The sequence below is a fragment of the Loxodonta africana genome, chromosome 14 (genome assembly GCF_030014295.1).
Source record: "Loxodonta africana isolate mLoxAfr1 chromosome 14, mLoxAfr1.hap2, whole genome shotgun sequence".
Classification (NCBI taxonomy): Eukaryota; Metazoa; Chordata; class Mammalia; order Proboscidea; family Elephantidae; genus Loxodonta; species Loxodonta africana.
The window spans coordinates 81,849,286-81,867,350 of record NC_087355.1 but is presented as its reverse complement, the minus strand read 5'-3'; the positions used below and the strand labels follow the sequence as shown (position 1 = coordinate 81,867,350).

The 18,065-nt window shown below is 48.1% G+C and overlaps 1 protein-coding gene across 3 annotated transcripts in view; it reads left to right on the top strand.

Moving 5' to 3' along the window:
* Positions 1-17,339, top strand: part of SLA (Src like adaptor) — a 42,683-nt gene extending 25,344 nt beyond the window's left edge. For 2 of the 3 annotated variants that reach the window (XM_023546022.2, XM_003408190.3), the window contains 6 exons: positions 729-828; positions 1,685-1,771; positions 5,168-5,271; positions 9,088-9,219; positions 15,138-15,270; positions 15,986-17,339. In XM_023546022.2, the coding sequence (XP_023401790.1) occupies positions 729-828; positions 1,685-1,771; positions 5,168-5,271; positions 9,088-9,219; positions 15,138-15,270; positions 15,986-16,199 (770 nt within the window). In that variant the 3' untranslated portion in view covers positions 16,200-17,339. The remainder of the gene's footprint in view (positions 1-728; positions 829-1,684; positions 1,772-5,167; positions 5,272-9,087; positions 9,220-15,137; positions 15,271-15,985) is intronic. The other variant, XM_064268106.1, reaches the window with a different exon arrangement.
* The last annotated feature ends 726 nt before the right edge of the window (positions 17,340-18,065 follow it).

The following is an 18,065-nucleotide window of genomic DNA, read 5'->3' as shown; positions in this document are numbered from 1 at the left end:
TGACAAAATCACTAAGGATGTGGAGCAGGGATTTTGCTTAGTGGCAAAAAGCAGATTCCCACCTCGTCACTGTGCCTCTGCTCTGTAGGCAGCTGCACTCACATGAACCAACTAGCATGCCTTCCTTTCAGCACACACACGATGAAAAGCACTCCATTTTTCTCCTCCTGTCCCAGAGAAAGCCCCGATTAAATAAATCCCCAACGATGTGCCTTACATTATGCAAAGAGGGAGTACGTTGCTGAGCCTCAGAGTTAGTGCCTCCCCATCCTGTTGGGTCCTCAGACCTCACTAATCATAGCCCTACCCCTCATCCCAGGTCACAGATGGAGACCCACGAGGCCCAGAGAGGGAGGGGAGCTGGCAACTCCCTCCTGAGTCGATGAAATCAAAGAGGGTGTCTTTATAGCACCTTATCATTCATGAGGTGCTGCACACGCTCCTCTCATCTCATAAGGACCCTGGAATGAGGGATTATTCTCCCCATTTTAAAGATGGGGAAATTGAGGCTAGTAGACGTTGCCTGAGGTTGCCTGTATCATTAGATGCAGGGGGCCGACCCTGGAGCTGGGTCTTGTCAGATGAGAACATCAGGGCCAAGTCACCCCTGAAACTAGCAGCAGGTTGCTTGACCCCCAGTGCAGGGATCCCCTAAGCACCCTCCGCTCCCAGGGCCACCTTTTTGTTCCCTGTGAATACAATCACAGCCTCTGGCCTTGTTTCCCCAGGACTGGACAATGACTTCCTCGCTGTGCTGAGTGACTACCCATCTCCTGACATCAGCCCGCCCATATTCCGCCGAGGAGAAAAACTGCGGGTCATCTCTGAGTGAGTCAGCTTTCCAAAATTCTCAGGGTCTTCAAAAGAGGGTGTACTCAATTTGGGTGGGATGGCTAGCTTTTAGTTATAGCTGTCCAATTCGCATCGCCCCTGGTTCAGTTGTGAGGGGAGGCTTCTGGCTCACAGTGTGGCCTTCCTCCTTAATGCTCTCTAACCTTCAATGGCTCTCCATTGCCTGCTGGACAAAAAGTAAATTCCTTAACCTGGGCCTTTGATACAACTTATGGCCCAGCTTCTGATTATCTTATTGGCCTCACTTCCCACTCCACGCACAGGCTTGATATTACATATCTGTACGCACTCAGGAAGGAGGATTCGGGGATCTGAAAACACTTCAGATGTAATGAATGAAAAATGTCACTTTTTACCCTGTTGTCTCTTCAGTCTGATTCAAAAAAAGGTATAGAGGAAAATAAGGGCTCCGAGTCCCTTTTACTTAGATTCCCACTGGTGTGGACACATCCTTGGTAAATTGTAAATTAATATAACGAACATGTATTTTTAAAAGCTCCCAACCCCCGACCATCAGTTGGGAGTATTGTCTGCTGAGCCCTGAAAAGCAGGTATTGCTGGAATGTGGGAAAGCTCCTAGATTAGCTTGGAATGGGAATATCTGTTGTATAAATAGACTGAAGGACCGAACTTTCACATGGAGAAATTCAGGTTAACACGGCCAGTGAGACATCGTAAAAAGGAACGTCCCAACCTGCCCCACCATTAGTTAAGCGTGATTACTGTGGTTATTCATTCATATCTAATCTGATAAACCTAGTCATATCTGATTACTCATTCCTCTGCTTTGCCATTTACCCACCTATCGGTCCTATCTGTTTTGCTCTCACAGCGAAGGGGGCTGGTGGAAAGCCATTTCTCTTAGCACTGGTCGAGAGAGCTATATTCCTGGAATATGTGTGGCCAGAGTTTACCACGGGTGAGTACATTGCTCAGATAGAATTAATAAAAGATGATATTTATGCCGGTGGCTCAGAAGATTGCAGAGAGATTGCAGCATGGGATAGAGAGAGGGCCGTTCACATTCTCGGGTCTGTCAGTAAGGACAGCAGTGACCTTGGGCTTAATCCCTTTCCCTCTCTGGGAATCAATTCCCCCGTCAGTAACATGAAGGCTGTTGGACCCGTCAGCTGTAACACGGGGTTCCTGGAACATAGCAGTAAACACTCAGGAACTGTCATCATAGGACGCAGTGTAGTGTAGTGGCTAAAAGTCAGTCTGCCACTGTCACCTGCTGGTGATGACGCTGGGCAGACTACCCAACTTCCTATGCATCAGCTTCCTCTCCTCCTCTGTCGAAGAGGGGTCATAATGTGCAATGATGCCCGTTGCCGTCAAGTCTATTCCAGCTCACAGAGCTGCCCCATAGCGTTTCCAAGGAGCACCTGGTGGATTCGAACTGCCCACCTTTTGGTTAGAAGCCAAGCTCTTAACCACTGTGCCACCAGGGCTCCATACAATGGTAGAAGCAATAATATACGGTAAAACCTGCAAAAGCTGGAGGCTGTGTAACATGAAAACCTGTCAGAGAAAGAAAATTCAAATCTTTTCCACTCACAGAGAGTGACAGAAAAGTGCTAAGACAGCGACTGTCAAAGGCAGAAAACGTGCGGGAGTCCCAGAAAAACAAGGCAGTTGAGTTGACTTCTGGTTCTCACAGGTCTCGCTGTCTAATGGTATGGCCGGAGTACAGGGTTGTTAGAAGAATTAGATGGGAAAGCACATGTAGAGTTCTTAGAAGAACAGCTAGCGTTAGAGTAAGTACACAGTAAATATCAGCTATCTCCTCGTCAAATGCGTATTCAGAAGCACAGAGAACGCTCACAGACCTAGCTGGACTAGGGGATAAGTCCAGCAAACGAGAAAACAAGCACAATATTTTTTGTACAGTTGTGCAGCTGAGGCCATTACAGCAACATGGTTGGCTTTGTAGCCCAGCAACCCTGGGTTCAAATCTTGGCCCAGCCACTTCCTTGGAAGGGCCTGGGTAAAGTAACTCACCACCTTGAGCTATAGCCTCCTCATCTGCCAAGCTATCCAGCCCGGCCCTTGGCCGGGAAGCATGTATATAGGACGTGAGAAGGAAGGGGGCACCATGTCCATTTGAAAGTGTCCAGAAATAACTTCTGACATTCAGAGAGGGACTTTGCAGGCCGCGTGCTCAAGAGGCGAAGTAGCGAGAACCGCCTGAATATTTTATGGAATGGAACTCAGTGCATTTAATTGCATTATTAATGATTGCAATTATGAATACCAAAACCATTTTCAAGCTTAGGATGATGAAGGTGACAATTAGTGGGGCAGTAGCTGCTATGTGAGTTATGGTCTGCAAAACACCTGAGACACAGGGCTCTTCTCAACCATCTGGGCATCACTGATCCATTCATGCATTTAGCAAACATGTAGCAACACCTTTATGTTTAAGATGTGGAGCTGAAATCTGGCAGGAACTAGGGGTGGTGAGGAACCCAGACGAGGAAAAAGTAGTCTTAACCCTGGGAAGCTTCCAGGGTAGCAGATGCAAGAAAAGTCCTTAGAATACAGACTAGGAAGAGGGGCAGGGCAGGGAATCTGATGGCCCAGAAAAATCCCTTCCAATCCTAGCCCTATTACTGGCTGATATGGTGACTTAGACACATTATTTAGTCCCTCTGAGCCTCAGTATCTTCATCTGTGAAAGAAAGGTAATATTTGCTTTCTTATAGGGTTGATAAGAGGATTAGATTTCAAGTATTTAATATGCCATGTGGTCCACCATTAGCACCCATACATGGTAAAGCTGGTTATTAACTGTTTTATTTATCTTTATTTTTATAAGTGGAGTTTCATGTAAAGACTTGAATGCATAAATGTTTGCACATACACTAAGACAGTTAATATGCCAACGTTGTGCTGAACTAAGGGAATAGCTGAAATATTTGGCCAAATACAGCAAAATCATGACCTTAGTGACCAAATCAGTCGGGGTGATGAGAATGTAAATGAACAGAATCTGATGCGACGTCCTGGTCTTCTCACACATACTGCTTCAGTGTTCCAGTGATCTGCCTGTGCTATTGTGAGTCCTACAGGGGCCGCAAGCAGTAAGCAATTCATAATGCTAAAAAAATTAAAAAAAAAAAAGTTGCCATTGAGTCGACTCCAACTTGTGGAGACACCATATGGAGTTCCTGAGTGGTGTGAACAGTTAAGTGCTCGGCCACTAACCCAAAGGTTAGCAGTTCCAATCCACCCAGAGGTGCCATGGAAGAAAGACCTGGCAATCTACTTCTGAGAATTCAGCTACTGAAAACCCTGTGGCACACAGTTCTACTCTGACACACATGAGTCAGAACTGGCTCGCTGGCGACTGGTACCTTGGTCACAGCACACGCTAATTCAGACATGTTGACTAAAAGCCAGGGTCCATTCACTGAAGTGCTTGAGACATGGGGTCGTTGAAACAGTGATGTCCTATTGCTTCCCAGTCCACACCAGCCAGCTGCTAGCAAAGCGTTTGCTTCCAAACAGAGCCAGCCAAGCCTGCTCTGCAGACTGAGAAAGGGCCCCCTCTCTCTGGAGCGTAGATTCCTTTGTGTATGGAGCTGCCTTCTAGAGAGTATTCAGGAGGGTCTGCTCTCATGTGGGAGGTGAACGTTCCATTGGAAAGGTGAGCCACAACAGTACAGCTGCTTTTTGTTACTGCCACATGGAAAAAAAACAAGGGACACATATAGATGCAGAGCACAATGACAACAGTCTTTAAAGTATATTAAACAAAGCAAACAAGAAGGAAATACAGTCACTGCAGAGCGGGGATTGGTCAGTTGTTGATATCACACACCTCTTCGTTTATTCCTTCTTGTGTCCGTTCATTCATTCAACAAACATATGCCAAGCACGATACCCTGGACACAAGGACGAACAAAAAACGGACAGAAACAGTCTTTGCTCCTATTGGGTGCTCAGGGAGGGGCTTGGCAGTCGGAGGCTAAGGGAGACAGACTTTAAACAAGCTACCAGACAGGTGCATGCATGTGATAGGATACAGGAAGTTTACATTCCAGTTGGCATTTGAGACACGAGGTAAGGAAGACACTTTATGCATCTTTGTGTTCTCATCATCCAGTGGGATACCTAGCACATAGCAGGTACTCAGGACATTTTATTTGAAAGAATGAATGAGTGAATGAACAATTAGTTGACTGCCTTCCTCTGTTAATTCCTAAAGCTTTGTACTAACTGGACCTACATCTTAGGTTTTGCATTTCCACCTTTTTTGGGGGGGGGGCAGAGGGCACACTCAGGGTGCTCATGGCTGTCTCCCTCTTCCCAGCTGGCTGTTCGAAGGACTGGGCAGAGACAAGGCTGAGGAGCTGCTGCAGCTGCCAGACACAAAAATGGGCTCCTTCATGATCCGAGAGAGCGAGACCAAGAAAGGTGAGCAGCTGCAGGCTCGTCTTGCCCTGGCTGGGTCGGACAAGCAGGTCTTTTTCCCTGACTGACTCATTACCTGGCTTCACTGTCCCTCCTCCTACGACTCAAGCAGACCATTCTGACGTCATTAGCTCCCTGGAGACCACACTCAGCCGGTGGGGTCAGCGTAAAGGCAAAGGGATGGAAATAGACAGCCAAGACCTGGCTGGGCGCAGCCACGGGCCCTGACCAACACCAGGCCCTGCCAGCTCCTGTTGGAAAACTTTCCAACAACTGAGAACAAAACCAAACCCAGGAGTGGGCAGCATGTTTGACAGCGGGACCTAGGACTCTGGAGCAGACCTGCCTGCACGCTCATGCTCTGTGACTTAGGCGTGTTATTTACCTCTGAGCTCAGTTTTCTCATCTGTAAAATGGGGGGAAAGTCCCTCCCTCGTAAGGTTATGCTGAGAATCAAATGACTAAGATTTGTAGTGCTTCTCCTACACGGAGGCCCTCAACATCCGTGCCTTCTGTGCCCTTAATTAGCTTAGGGCATCAGGACAAGCAAATGCCTGTTCTTATGTATTTACCATGATTTTTATCATAATTTCCTTGCATCTTGCTCATTAAGAATTTGGTAACACAGAAATAGCGGGGCCCTTTGTAAGGGTTTAGAGCAAGGGCCCTGAACTCTGGTTTCAGCTGCACCCATTAATAAAGAAGCCGCCTCCTCTCTCTGAGCCCTGGTTCCCTTACCTGTAACATGGAGTTAGCAATTGTAAAGTGCCTAGTACAGTACCTGGGATATAGTAAAAACTATTGTTGTTGAGTCGATTCTGACTAATGGAGACCCCATGTGTTACAGAGTAGGACTGTAGGGTTTTCTTGGCTGTAATCTTTACGGAAGCAGATTGCCAGGCCTTTCTTTGGTGGTGCCGCTGGGTGGGTTTGAATGGCCAACCTTTCATTTAGTAGTCGGGCACAAACTGTTTGTGCCACCCAGGGACTGTGGGATGTAGTTGCTGTTGCTGCTGGTGGCATTGAATCAATTTTGACTCCTAGCGACCCCATGTGGCAGAGTAGAACGGCCCCGTAGGGGTTTCTAGGCCGTAATCTTTATAGAAGCAGATCACCAGGTCTTTCTCCCATGGAGTCGCTAGGTGGGTTTGAACTGCTAACCTTTTGGTTAGCAGCCAAACTTATGTAGTTAGTACTTAAGAAAACTTGTAGGAGTAGAACAGTTAACAGCTAAGACTTTCCCAGAAGAATAATAGTAAATTTTTAAATATTGAAGATTTTTTCAAGTTCCCAACTTGCTTCTCGTACACTTGCTATCACAGAAGACAAAATGCAGTGTCTGAGCGTACTTCCCATGCACCTACTAAGAGTCAGAGCTGCCTGATCCTGGAACCCTTCACCCACATGGGCGTCAGGTTTGCTTTGGGGAATCGAGGACCATGCAGACAATGGGATCACAAAACCCAGAACAACCTTTCTCTCAAAAGTTCTGGTAGAGAACAAGATGGAAACAAAGGCAAGACTTCTTGTGCATGCCCCCGGGGGTCCCCAAGGCAGGACCTGAGGCACAGTCAGAGCCTCCTAAGCTGGCCCTGAGAGAGGGGAAGAACCGAGCACTTCTAAAAATAAAGAGGTCGTCAGGGAGACGTGCAGCAGGGCCATGCCGGGGTTGGGCGGCAGGCCCTGCTCATCGGCTATGCAAAGTTTCATGATTTTCCACCTGTCACCCTCAGCCTGCTTACCATACTTTCAGTCCCAATGGCATTACCAGAAAACACATGTCAGGTTGACTCAGAGGGCAAGCCTGGGCAAAGCTGGAATACCCACCCAACTGCTCCTGAGAGGACAAAGTCCAAACCCCAGGTTTGCATTCTCAAGCCATATCAGTCGGGGCTCCGAGCCTCAGTTTCTCCACCTATCAAATATTTGGGGACAAGAGAATTAACGGAGGTGTTGCTTGGAGACTGCCCAGCCCTCTTCCCAGCACATACAGCAGAGGCCCAATAATCCCTGGTTCCTGCCCCTTCCCACTGCCCAAGCGTCTCTCACCCATGCAGCCCAGATGACAGGGCAGGTAGGGCCATTAGCCATGACCCAAGTCCAGTCCCCTCACTTTGCATTTGGGGAAAATGAGACAAAGACAAGAGAAGACGCTTGCTCAGTCATTCGAAATGCTGGTTTCACTCTTACAAACCCACATAGGAAATCACACTAAGAGAAATGGCACACTCAGGACATCATGGTAGGAGAAATGACACACAGGACATCACGCTAAGAGAAATGACACACACAGGACATCATGCTAAGACAAATGACACCCAGGACATCATACTAAGAGAAATGACACACACATAGGACATCAGGCTTTTTACATGTTTCTTAGGGATGCTCAGAAAAAGGTCTCAGCTGCCATTTTTTCCAAATTTCTTAGAGAATCAAGCATAAGTCAAGGGAGTGGGGACCAAAAAAGGGGACATAACTATAAGCCCCTCCCCTCAACTGTGCGGATGGGGATGTGGTGGGGCAGTGGCTCGAGGGAGGAAAATGGCAGAGCATTAGAGGGATACACAGTAAGGACTTAGGTACGCCCGTAGATGCTGAGCTACAGATGGCAACCAAGCAACAATCATTTCATTTGGCCTAAGAAGCCATATAAGGATGCGGCAACACCCCAAAACTTACTTCAAAAGGCAGAGAAAACTGCGTACGTAAACACCTGTGATCGCGACATGACTAACCATGTGGGCTGCTAAAATAACATGGCCAGCTCTCCTTGAAACCCTGTGGGGCAGTTCTACTCTGTCCTGTACGGTCCTATGAGTTGGAATCGACTCTATGGCAATGGGTTTGGTTTGGTTTGGTGGTCTCTATAAGGTGCCTACTGAAAGATTACCGGTTCAAACGCACCAGCTGCTCCATAGGAGAAAGATGTGGCGGCCTGCTTCCGTAAAGATTACAGCCTTGGAAACCCAATAGGGAAGTTCTACTCTATCCTATAGGTTTGCTAGGAGCCGGTGTCAACTTGACAGCAATGCGTTTTTTTGTTTTGTTTTGTTTTGTTTTGATGGTCTCTAAAGTAGTCCCTGGCTGTGTAGTGGTTAAGTGCTACAGCAGCTAACCAAAAGGCTGGCAGTTGGAATCCACCAGGCGCTCCTTGGAAACTCTGTGGAGCAGTTCTACTCTGTCCTGTAGGGTCGCTATGAGTTGGAATAGATTCCACAGCAACAGGTTTGAGTTTTCTTTCTTTTTTGGTTTTAAAGCAGTCCCTGGAAACCCTGGTGGCATAGTGCTTAAGAGCTACGGCTGCTAACCAAAAGGTCAGCAGTTCAAATCTGCCAGGCACTCCTTGGAAACCTATGCAGCCATTCTACTCTGTGCTTTAGGGTCACTACGAGTTGGAATTGATTCCAGGCAATGGGTTGCTTTTTTTTTTTTTTTTTTAAGTAGTCCCTGGGTAGTGCAACTAGTTAATGCCTCATCTGCTAACTGAAAGGTTGAAGGTTCGAGTTCACGCAGAGGTACCCCAAAAGAAAGACCTGGTGATCTGCTTCCAAAAACTCGGCCATGAAGACCCAACAGAGCACAGTTCTAACCTGACACACGTGGGGCGCCATGCCTTGGCGTCGACTCCGCAGCAGCTGGTTTTGGGTGGTCTCCAGTCAGTGAGCTACGGAGTTGGAGGGCCATTGCTTAAGCCACAAGGGTGCCGTGTCCAGGTACCCCTGTTCTGTCACAGTGCTGACAGAAACCATCTCGCCAGCTGCTCATCCCCAGGCCAGGCGTGTGGAGCAGCACCGATTTGTTCTCTGCTTTCCTCAGGTTTTTATTCGCTGTCGGTGAGGCACAGGCAGGTGAAGCATTACCGCATCCTCCGTCTGCCCAACAACTGGTACTATATCTCCCCGAGGCTGACCTTCCAGTGCCTGGAGGACCTGGTGAATCACTACTCAGGTAAGCGGCCCTCCATTAGGACCACCACACAGCCTGCTTCGCTGACTTCCCTGTGGCACCGTCAGTCTAAGTGGGGGCAGAGATGGGCACGGGTCACCTAGAATGCCAGGTCCTCTAGACTTGCTCTCGGCCCATACTGCCCTCTTTAGAAGCTCCCGTTCTTGTTCACTCAGGCTGTACGTTGCAGGCTAAAGCAAAAAAAAAAAAAAAAAATCTGCTGCTGTCGAGTCAATTCTGAGTCATAGCGACACTACAGGACAGAGCAGAACTGCCCCATAGGGTTTCTGAGGAGTGGCTGGTGGATTCAAACTGCTGGCCTTTTGGTTAGCAGCCGAGCTCTTAGCCACTGTGCCACCAGGGCTCCGACTAAAGCACACTGCCTGGGAATGCTGCCATAGTCAGGCCAACACATGTGACCTCAAATCCGTCCCCTCTCCACCTGTAAGCAAAGCAAATTAAGATGTCTCCTTGTTCATAACCGCAGACAGCTTGCACTTTCCGAAGTGGGCCATTGCACTTTGGGCCTCTGGGGCTTTGTTCTGAAAGGCCGCATATTTCCCCTTTTCTGCATGTCAAAGTCCTCCTCATCCTCCAAGGCCACGATCAGCACGCCTCCCTGATGAAGTCTGTCCTCGAGTTAGAATCGTTGTCTGAATTCTCTGCTCCGTAGCACCCGGTATTTTCTCCCGGCGCTCTGGTCGGGCCACCTTGTGTTCTGATTATGTTCTAATCTGTATCTCCCAACAAGCTCTTAAAGATGAGACATTGTATTTTATTTATTTCTGTGTCCTCCCTGGGCCCATCCTCCAAGATGCTGGGAGCCTAGGGTGGTTTTCACGGAGGCAATGCCGTAGGGCAGAGTCAGGAAAGAAAAGGTCGAGTTAGACTGTGAAAGGCCTTGAACGCCAGGACAGGAGTTTGAATTTTTTTGTATGGAAAACAGGCTAAGCTTCCATATAGTGCAGTGGTTAAGAGTGAAGCTCTGGAACCTCTATGTTCACATCCCAGATGGGCTTCTTGTTAGTTGGGCGGCCTTAGGCTAGTTGCGTGTCTCCTTGTGGCTTTCTTTCTTCATCTGGGTGAGGCAGACACTAGTGGCTCCTGCCACGTTGGGGTGTGGAGTCTGTGGGGACCATGCTGAAGAAAGCCCCAGCATGTTCACGTGAGCCACCCTAACCCTTAGCTCCCTTGACTCAGCCCGAACTTCTCATTCTTCCTCCCTTCGTCTGCTGCCCTGGAGGAAGGAAGAGAGGTTGCTTTCTTTCGCTTTGTTGGTGCCTTCCCACTTCCAGGTTCATTATGTCTGGCCTCACACCCTCTGGGCATCTTTGCTAGTGTTTTTAGGATGCAGGTCTTGAGCTGAAGAAGCAAATGGCATTTCAAGACGCAGATGGCCTTTGGTTGTCACACTTGGCCTCTCAGAGGTCTGTTGAAGAGAAGACAATGGCTACTTGGGAGAGACAGGCCGAAGCTCCCACCTGGGCTTTGCCAACTCTGAGCTGAGGTCTCGGGCAAGGCCCTGCACTCCTCAGGGCCTCAGTGCCCCCCTTACCGGAGTGCATGGGAACAGCCCCCTTGCAGGAGGTGGTAGCGATGACGAATAATAGCACAACCATTTATGTAGTGTGTCCAGGACAACCGGGCTCATGGTAGATACAAAATTAATCATAACAAATATTACTCCTGTGATAGCTGAAAACCTAGCAGTTAGCTAAAAATGAAAGAGGAAGGGAGTCCTGGAAACAGGTAACCTTTAGTGATTATGAGTAAAAGGTGGTTGTGGTATTGGCTTTTAATAACAACCATCTGAGGGGTGTGGATACCAGAAGTTTTGCATAGACAGAAGCAAACATGGAAAGGAGGCAGCCCAGCAAACCTTGTACAAACAGGGGGGCCTCAGGCTCCCAGGCCAGGGATGCCCCAGTCCACCTGGCAGCTGTTCGCCCACTGGGGGGATCTTCCACCAGTGCAAAGAAATGCCTTCCTTCCCAAAACACATCCCTGGCAATTGCCTTGATAAATGGATCATAGGTATCAGCTCACCTCTGCAAATAACTGACAAGGGTTTGAAAACCTGAAATTTTTCTTATGCCCTTCAGGACCCCAAAGTGGAAACAATACAGCTAATTTTTACCTCCCACTAGATGCAAAGGGTTAAAGCACTGGGCTGCTAAAGGAGCTTGTCCCAGGTCACACGCTAGTGGGTGCCAGGGCACAGATTAAGCCGGGCGAGTGGACTTCTACGTCCTGTGCATTAGTGTGTTTTTAAAATAGGCTAATGGCAGGTTTCATGGCATTGCACTGGGCAAATCAGCTATAAGAGATCTCTTTATAGTCTCAAAAAGCAAAGATATCACTCTGAAGACTAAGGTGTATCTGACCCAAGCCAAGGTGTTTTCAGTTGCCTCACATGTGTGCAAAAGCTGGACAATGAATAAGGAAGACACAAGAAGAATTGATGCCTTTGAATTGTGGTGTTGGTGAAGAATATTGAATATTCCATGGACTGCCAAAAGAACAAACAGGTCTGTCTTGGAAGAAGTACCACCAGAATGGTCCTTGGAAGCAAGGATGGTGAGACTACATCTCACATACTTTGGACATGCTGTCAGGAGGGATTAGTCCCTGGAGAAGGACATCATTCTTGGTAAAGTAGAGCATTGGCAAAAAAAAGGAAGACCCTCAACAAGATGGATTGACACAGTGGCTGCAACAATGGGCTCAAGCATAATCACGATTCTAAGTTTGGCACAGGACCAGGCAGTGTTTCGCTCTGTTGTGCTTGGAACTGACTCAGCGGCACCCAACAACAACAACAGTGGAAGGGTGGAGTCCTGAAGCGGTGCGAACCAATGGTTTAATGCACTCAGATGCTAACCAAAAGGCTGGAGAGTCAAGTCCACTCTGAGGCACCTCAGAAGAAAGGCCTGGCTATCTATTTTCCAAAAAAAAAATTCAGCCATTGAAAATGTTATGGAGCACAGTTCTACTCTGACACACACGGGGTGGCCATGAGTTGGGGTTTACTTGATGGCACCTGGTTGGTTATTGGGTTCTAGTCAATGAAATGGGTTTGGATCATATTTCTGTGGCCCTGAGCATGTGACTTGATCCCAGGATCCTCAGTTTCCTCATCCCAAAAATGGGCTTGACAATCCTGACCACACAAAGTTGGTGTGGTGACTCAGTGAGAGAAAGTGTGGAAGGGTGGCTCAGTGCCTGGCAGATGTTACACGTTTATGAGTGTGAGTTCTTTTGCTCTTTGTAAAAATTTCTCTTTTCACTCAAGTACTAACCTTGATAAGGAAGGGCTTTCATGAGGTTTCCCTGCCTGGGCTGGAGCTGGCCTGGGCTGGAGCCTGTAGCTGATTTCTCTAGAATTTGCATCTGGCTTCATCTCTCTCACCTCCTAACCTCAAGGTCCTTTCAATTTCCAACCCAGGACATGTAATTATTTTAGATTCATATCCAATTAAGCTGTCCTCCTACCTCAAGGTCTGATTTCTCATTTCTCTGTGCATGCCTGTGTGGGTGGACACTCGAGTTCACAGTGAAATTCAGACTGAAAACCCTGAAACAAGGCATTACTGATGGTCACCCTCTGAGAGCCTGGGCTTGCTGCTGCAGCCACAGCTCCCTTTTGTTCTTTAGCAAGGATACGGAGGGCTCCATCAAGAAGGTGGAAAGCTCGCCGGGGTCATCTAGGCCAATAGGTATTACAAAGTTCATAAAGAAAATGTTCTACATCCAACTTTGGTGAGTAGTGTCTGGGGTCTTAAAAGCTTTTGACTAGCCATCTAAGATATATCTACTGGTCCCATCCCATCTGGGGCAAAGGAGAATGAAGAAAACCAAAGACATAAAGAAATATTAGCCCAGAGGATTAATGGACCACAAGTACCACAGCCTCCACCAACCTGAGCCCAGAAGAATTAGATGGCGCCCAGCTACTACCACCAACCCCTCTGATAGGGATGGAAAGAGAGGGTCCCGGACAGAGTGGGAGAAAAATACAGAGCAAAATTCAAATTCACAAAAAAAGGACCAGACTTACTGGTCCAACAGAGACTGCAAGAACACTCCTGAAGTTCACCTTTCAGTCAAAGATTAGACAGATCTATAAAACAAACAACCACACACACGAGGAACGTGCGTCTTAGTTTAGTCATGTATATGAGACCAAAAGAGCAACACCTTCCCAAAAGCAATGATGAGAAGGCAGGAAGGGACAGGAAAAATGGATGGATGGGAACTGAGGTGTGGAAGGGGAGAGTGTTGACCCATTGGAGGGATTGCAACCAATGTCACAAAACAATTTGTGTATAAATTGTTGAATGAGAAATTAATTTGCTCTGTAAAGTTTCACCTAAAGCACAATTAAAAAAAAAAAAAAAAAGAAGGTGGAGGGCATAGACCGTCTGGGTGCAATGTGCCTGTATGCACATTCATGCTCAACCTGGAGATGGACTCGCTCTGGGCCCCAAGGTGACCCACTCTGCTAGGGGCTATCCACATTTCCATCCGTGGACCTTTCATCTTGCTGTGACATGAAAAGCACCAGGGTCCTCAACCTGAAAAAGGCTACACGGTATTTCCTCAGTCTGTACAAACACCTGAGGCACAGCCAGAAACAAGTCCTCTTCAAAGAGATGGAGGTTACCTAGATCCTAACGTTCCCGGAAAGATGACAGGCCCTGGAAGCTCAGATATGCCACAGTAGCCATAGATAAACAGAAATGAATTTAATTTTCATTCTTTTTGTGCATGAATATCTAGGGTAAAGAAGAGAGACTTTCCTCCATTCACTCTTTGTCCATTTTCTCTCCTTTGCTCTTCATCTTCATTTTTCTCCAGCTTCCCTTCCCATGTCTTTCATCCTTTTTGTGCTTTCTTTACTTTTCCTCCTGGCTTCCTCTCTCTCCTTTCCTCTTTCCCTCTTCTGTCTGCCTTCCTTCCTTCCTTCACGCCTTCCTTCCTTCTTTCACGCCTTCCTTCCTTCCTCCCATGCTTCCTTCCTTTCTCTCGTTTCCTTCCTTCCTCCCACCCTCCCTCCCTCCCTTCCTCCCTCCCTCCCTCCCTCTCTCCCTCTCTTCCATGCCTTCTTTATCCTCCTTTCCTCCCACAAATGTACTTGGCTCACCAATGCTGTACTAAATGTCTTTCTGTGTACTTTGGGGGAACGGTACTGAACACAACCCATCAGTGCACACAAACCTCAGCCAGTGCATTGGTGGAAGGAACGGTGCCTCAGCGAGAGACCGCTGGAAGCTGTGCAAGTTTGGGGTCGGAAGCCGTAAGGCGTTTGAGGGCAGAGTCTGGATGGATTCCCCTCTGTGCACAATGTTGCCTGCCCTGTCATAATCATCGGCCCCTGGGCACCCTGCCAGGAGTTCTCACCTGTTAGCTCATTCCTCACATCACGTAGGAGGAAACTGCGGCTCAGAGAGGCTAAAGGCCATTTCCCATCAGGACTGACATCCAAACCCAAGTTTGGCCAATTTTAGATTCTAAGCTGTTTTTTCTCTCTGTGCCTGTGATTAAAGTGCTTGAGTGCCAACCAAAAGGTCAGTGGTTCGAAACCACCATCGACTCCATGAGAGAAAGATGTGGCAGTCTGCTTCTATAAAGATTTACGGCCTTGGAAACCCTATAGGGTTGCCATGAGTCAGAACTGACTACAACATGGCAGTGGTTTCTGTTTTGTGGTGTCTAACTAAGTGTAGGGTATGTTCAGGGTACAGAAACATTTCTTGAATGATCAATGCATACCCTCAGCCCTGCCATTGCCCACCATACCCCTTTCTAAATCCTGCCCTGTTTCCCTGCAGGAACGACCAGAGAGCTATGCTGATGGCCCCATGCCCCTCCCCACTGCGGCGTTCCACATGTCACTAACCAGGTGTCCTTTCCCTCCCCAGAGGTAGCTGATGGTCTCTGCTGTGTGCTCACCACGCCCTGCCTGACCCAGAGCACAGCCACTCCCGCTGTGCGGGCACCCAGCTCGCCTGTCACCCTGCGCCAGAAGGCCTTTGACTGGAAGAAGGTGGCCAGGTATGGGGCATGGTGTGTTTGTGTGTGTGTGTGCATGTGTGTGCGTGTGTGTGTGTGTGTGTGTGCACGTCCTCCATGAACATGGGAGCACAAAGCTGGCATGGGGCCCTGCTGGAACATGGGGTGGGCACCCTGAGCAGCTGCAAACTTGCCAAATCTCACAGACCCTGGAAAGCACACTGGGCCTTACAGCCTGGCAGCTCCAATGCCTGTGGACCTCTGGTTCAGTGCTGCAAACACTGAGTCACTGTTCTTTGTTAGCAGTGAATTTTCTAGTTGAGCTATATCACCTAGCTTCATCTAATTGTTAGAATCCTAGAGAATAACATACAAATAAATCTTGTGTAAATTTATCGCTATTTTAAACCCCTCTCAGAAAGCTTACACTCAGCAGGGGGATATGGCAACTCTGTACTTTCTGCACAATTTTTTTTATAAACCTAAAACTACCCTAAAATGTAAAGTCTATTTAAAATATATATAGTCAGTAGTTTTAGCCATCCAAGAAAACAGTGGTTCAGAGAGGTAGAGTGATTTGACCAAGATCACACAGCCTGCATACGTAAGACCCAGAATTAGAACAACCCGTTAGAGAAATATTAACCAAGCTCTTTGTTTTTTACTTCCTTTTCTTGTTCTCTTGTCCTCCATCCCCTCCTCCTGCTTGGTCCCTCTCTTCTTCCCCTTCCTTTGCCTCCATTCTTCCCACCCCCAGAATGCAAGAGGACCCCGAGGGAGCCGAGAACCCACTGGGCATAGACGAGTCTCTTTTCAGCCATGGCCTGCGGGAAAGCATCGCCTCCTACCTATCCCTGACCAGTGATGACAGTGCCCCCTTTGACCGGAAGAAGAAGAGCGTCTCCCTGGTATACAGCGGAAACAAGAGGAAGAGCTCCTTTTTCTCCTTGCCGCCCTACTTTGAAGACTAGCCTGAGGCCCATCGCCATGGCATATGCCAGAAGGAATAGGGTGGCCAACTATCAGCTGGGAACCTGCAGAGAGGCAGGGTCCCCTGGTCCCTGGAGACCCTTGCGTCTTCCACAAGCCGAGAGGAGCCCACGGGGACTCAAACTCTCGTCTTCTCCACCCACATGGTGGTGAAAGGTGCCCCTTCCAGGTGTCTGATCAGCATGGCGATGTTACAAATGTTGAATTATGACTCAATCGGGCAATATTTCAGAAAAACCCCACGTGCATGCATGTGTGCGTGTGATATGTATGTACGCACTCCACCAACAAGTGCGGAAGGACTGCTCTCCAGCAAACTGCCTAATTGGTCACACATTGTGATCATTCAAGAGAACTGCAGGAGAAAAGCCTGAGAAGAAGGCGAACCACAAACTGGTGGCCTGGCAGAAGACCTGGGCTTGCAAAATGCTCCCTGCATTGAACTTTTTTAACCCATGTGTGCAGAGACCTTGGGAATACCCCTCTTTTTCTTTGAATGGAACTCGGTGACACTAAACGTTAGCCTTCCTTATCAGCTGGCTTTGTGAGACAGTGAGAAACCCAGGGAGAGGCTGGGGTTGGAAGGAACGTGGAGGCCCCTTGTACAGACCCGAATCAAGAGATACCTTTGGCAGACTTCTGAGACAAAGCCAGATGTGCAGACTTGAGTGGCCTCCCCAGTTCTGAAGAGGGCAAGGCAGATGGGAGAAGGGGAGGCTGTAGGTGGGGAAGTGAAGGGGGGGAGCGGCCTGGAATGGCACAGGGTTTCACGACGCCCAGTCAGGGCTTTGCAACACAGAAAGCGTGTCTCAGGTTGCTAAGATTCTCGCCTATATTAATGCGTCAATCATTCATTCATAATTGCCTAGAGAAGCACTGTGTTAAGTTCTGCGTAAGATGCCAGTTAAAAACAAAACAAAACAAAAAAAAAACAAGATGACTAAACCCTAGCTCCCAGCAGAGACACCCACAGTGTAGACTGGGAGAAGGATGTATAAACAAATAACATAAAAATAATGTGAACGCGTGGAGAACTGTGGGGTCTAAAGCGGGAAATCAGCTCCTGGCTTCGGATGGGATGGGGAGCAGGAGAGGGGGGATCCAGGCACCCTGATTTAGCTGGATCTTCAGAGAGTGTAAGGATTGGCTGGACTGACGAGGTGAGAACTGTTGGATGTTTTTCAAAAAAGAAATTGATAAGAATCGCTATGAGTCGAAATCGACTCAACGGCAATGGGTTTGGTTTTTTTTGGTTTCCAAAAGAATTAATCTATCCAGTGTTTTATTCCCTGAAGGGTCTGGCATTCATATGAGTAAAAATGCTGAGCCTGAGGAAACATGACGAGAGAGTGGCTTGATCCCATAGGACATAATTTTCAGTGATGAGGGAGAAAGCTCCAGGGAGGTAAAGGCAGGGGCCACCCACCAGATCCTGTGAGGAAGGGGCTGTGGAGGACCCAGGAACTCATTTCCCATGTTTCAAAGGACCTGGGGGAAGGGCGCGTGGGGTATCTCTTGCGCCTGCAGGAAGAAGTCTTTCTGGTCACCAGAAGCATCCCATGGATCTGAGGTCACCAGGCCAGTGGTGTATGTATGTGCATTTACGTGGTTGTCTGCAATTGTCAGATTCCAGTGTGTTTATACAAGGCAACAGCGTAGTTTCCTTGACAATCCCCAAACGCCTGTTACACAGAGGCCAGCCAGCCTGTAAGACATGAATGTAACACTGCGGACATTGACTTCCATCCCAGGCAGGGTGACCTCTCGGACTCCAGATGGTTGTACAGTGTCTTGTGTATCGTTTCCCTTTGTAAGTCATGTCATTGGAATGTTTGGGGGAGCACTGG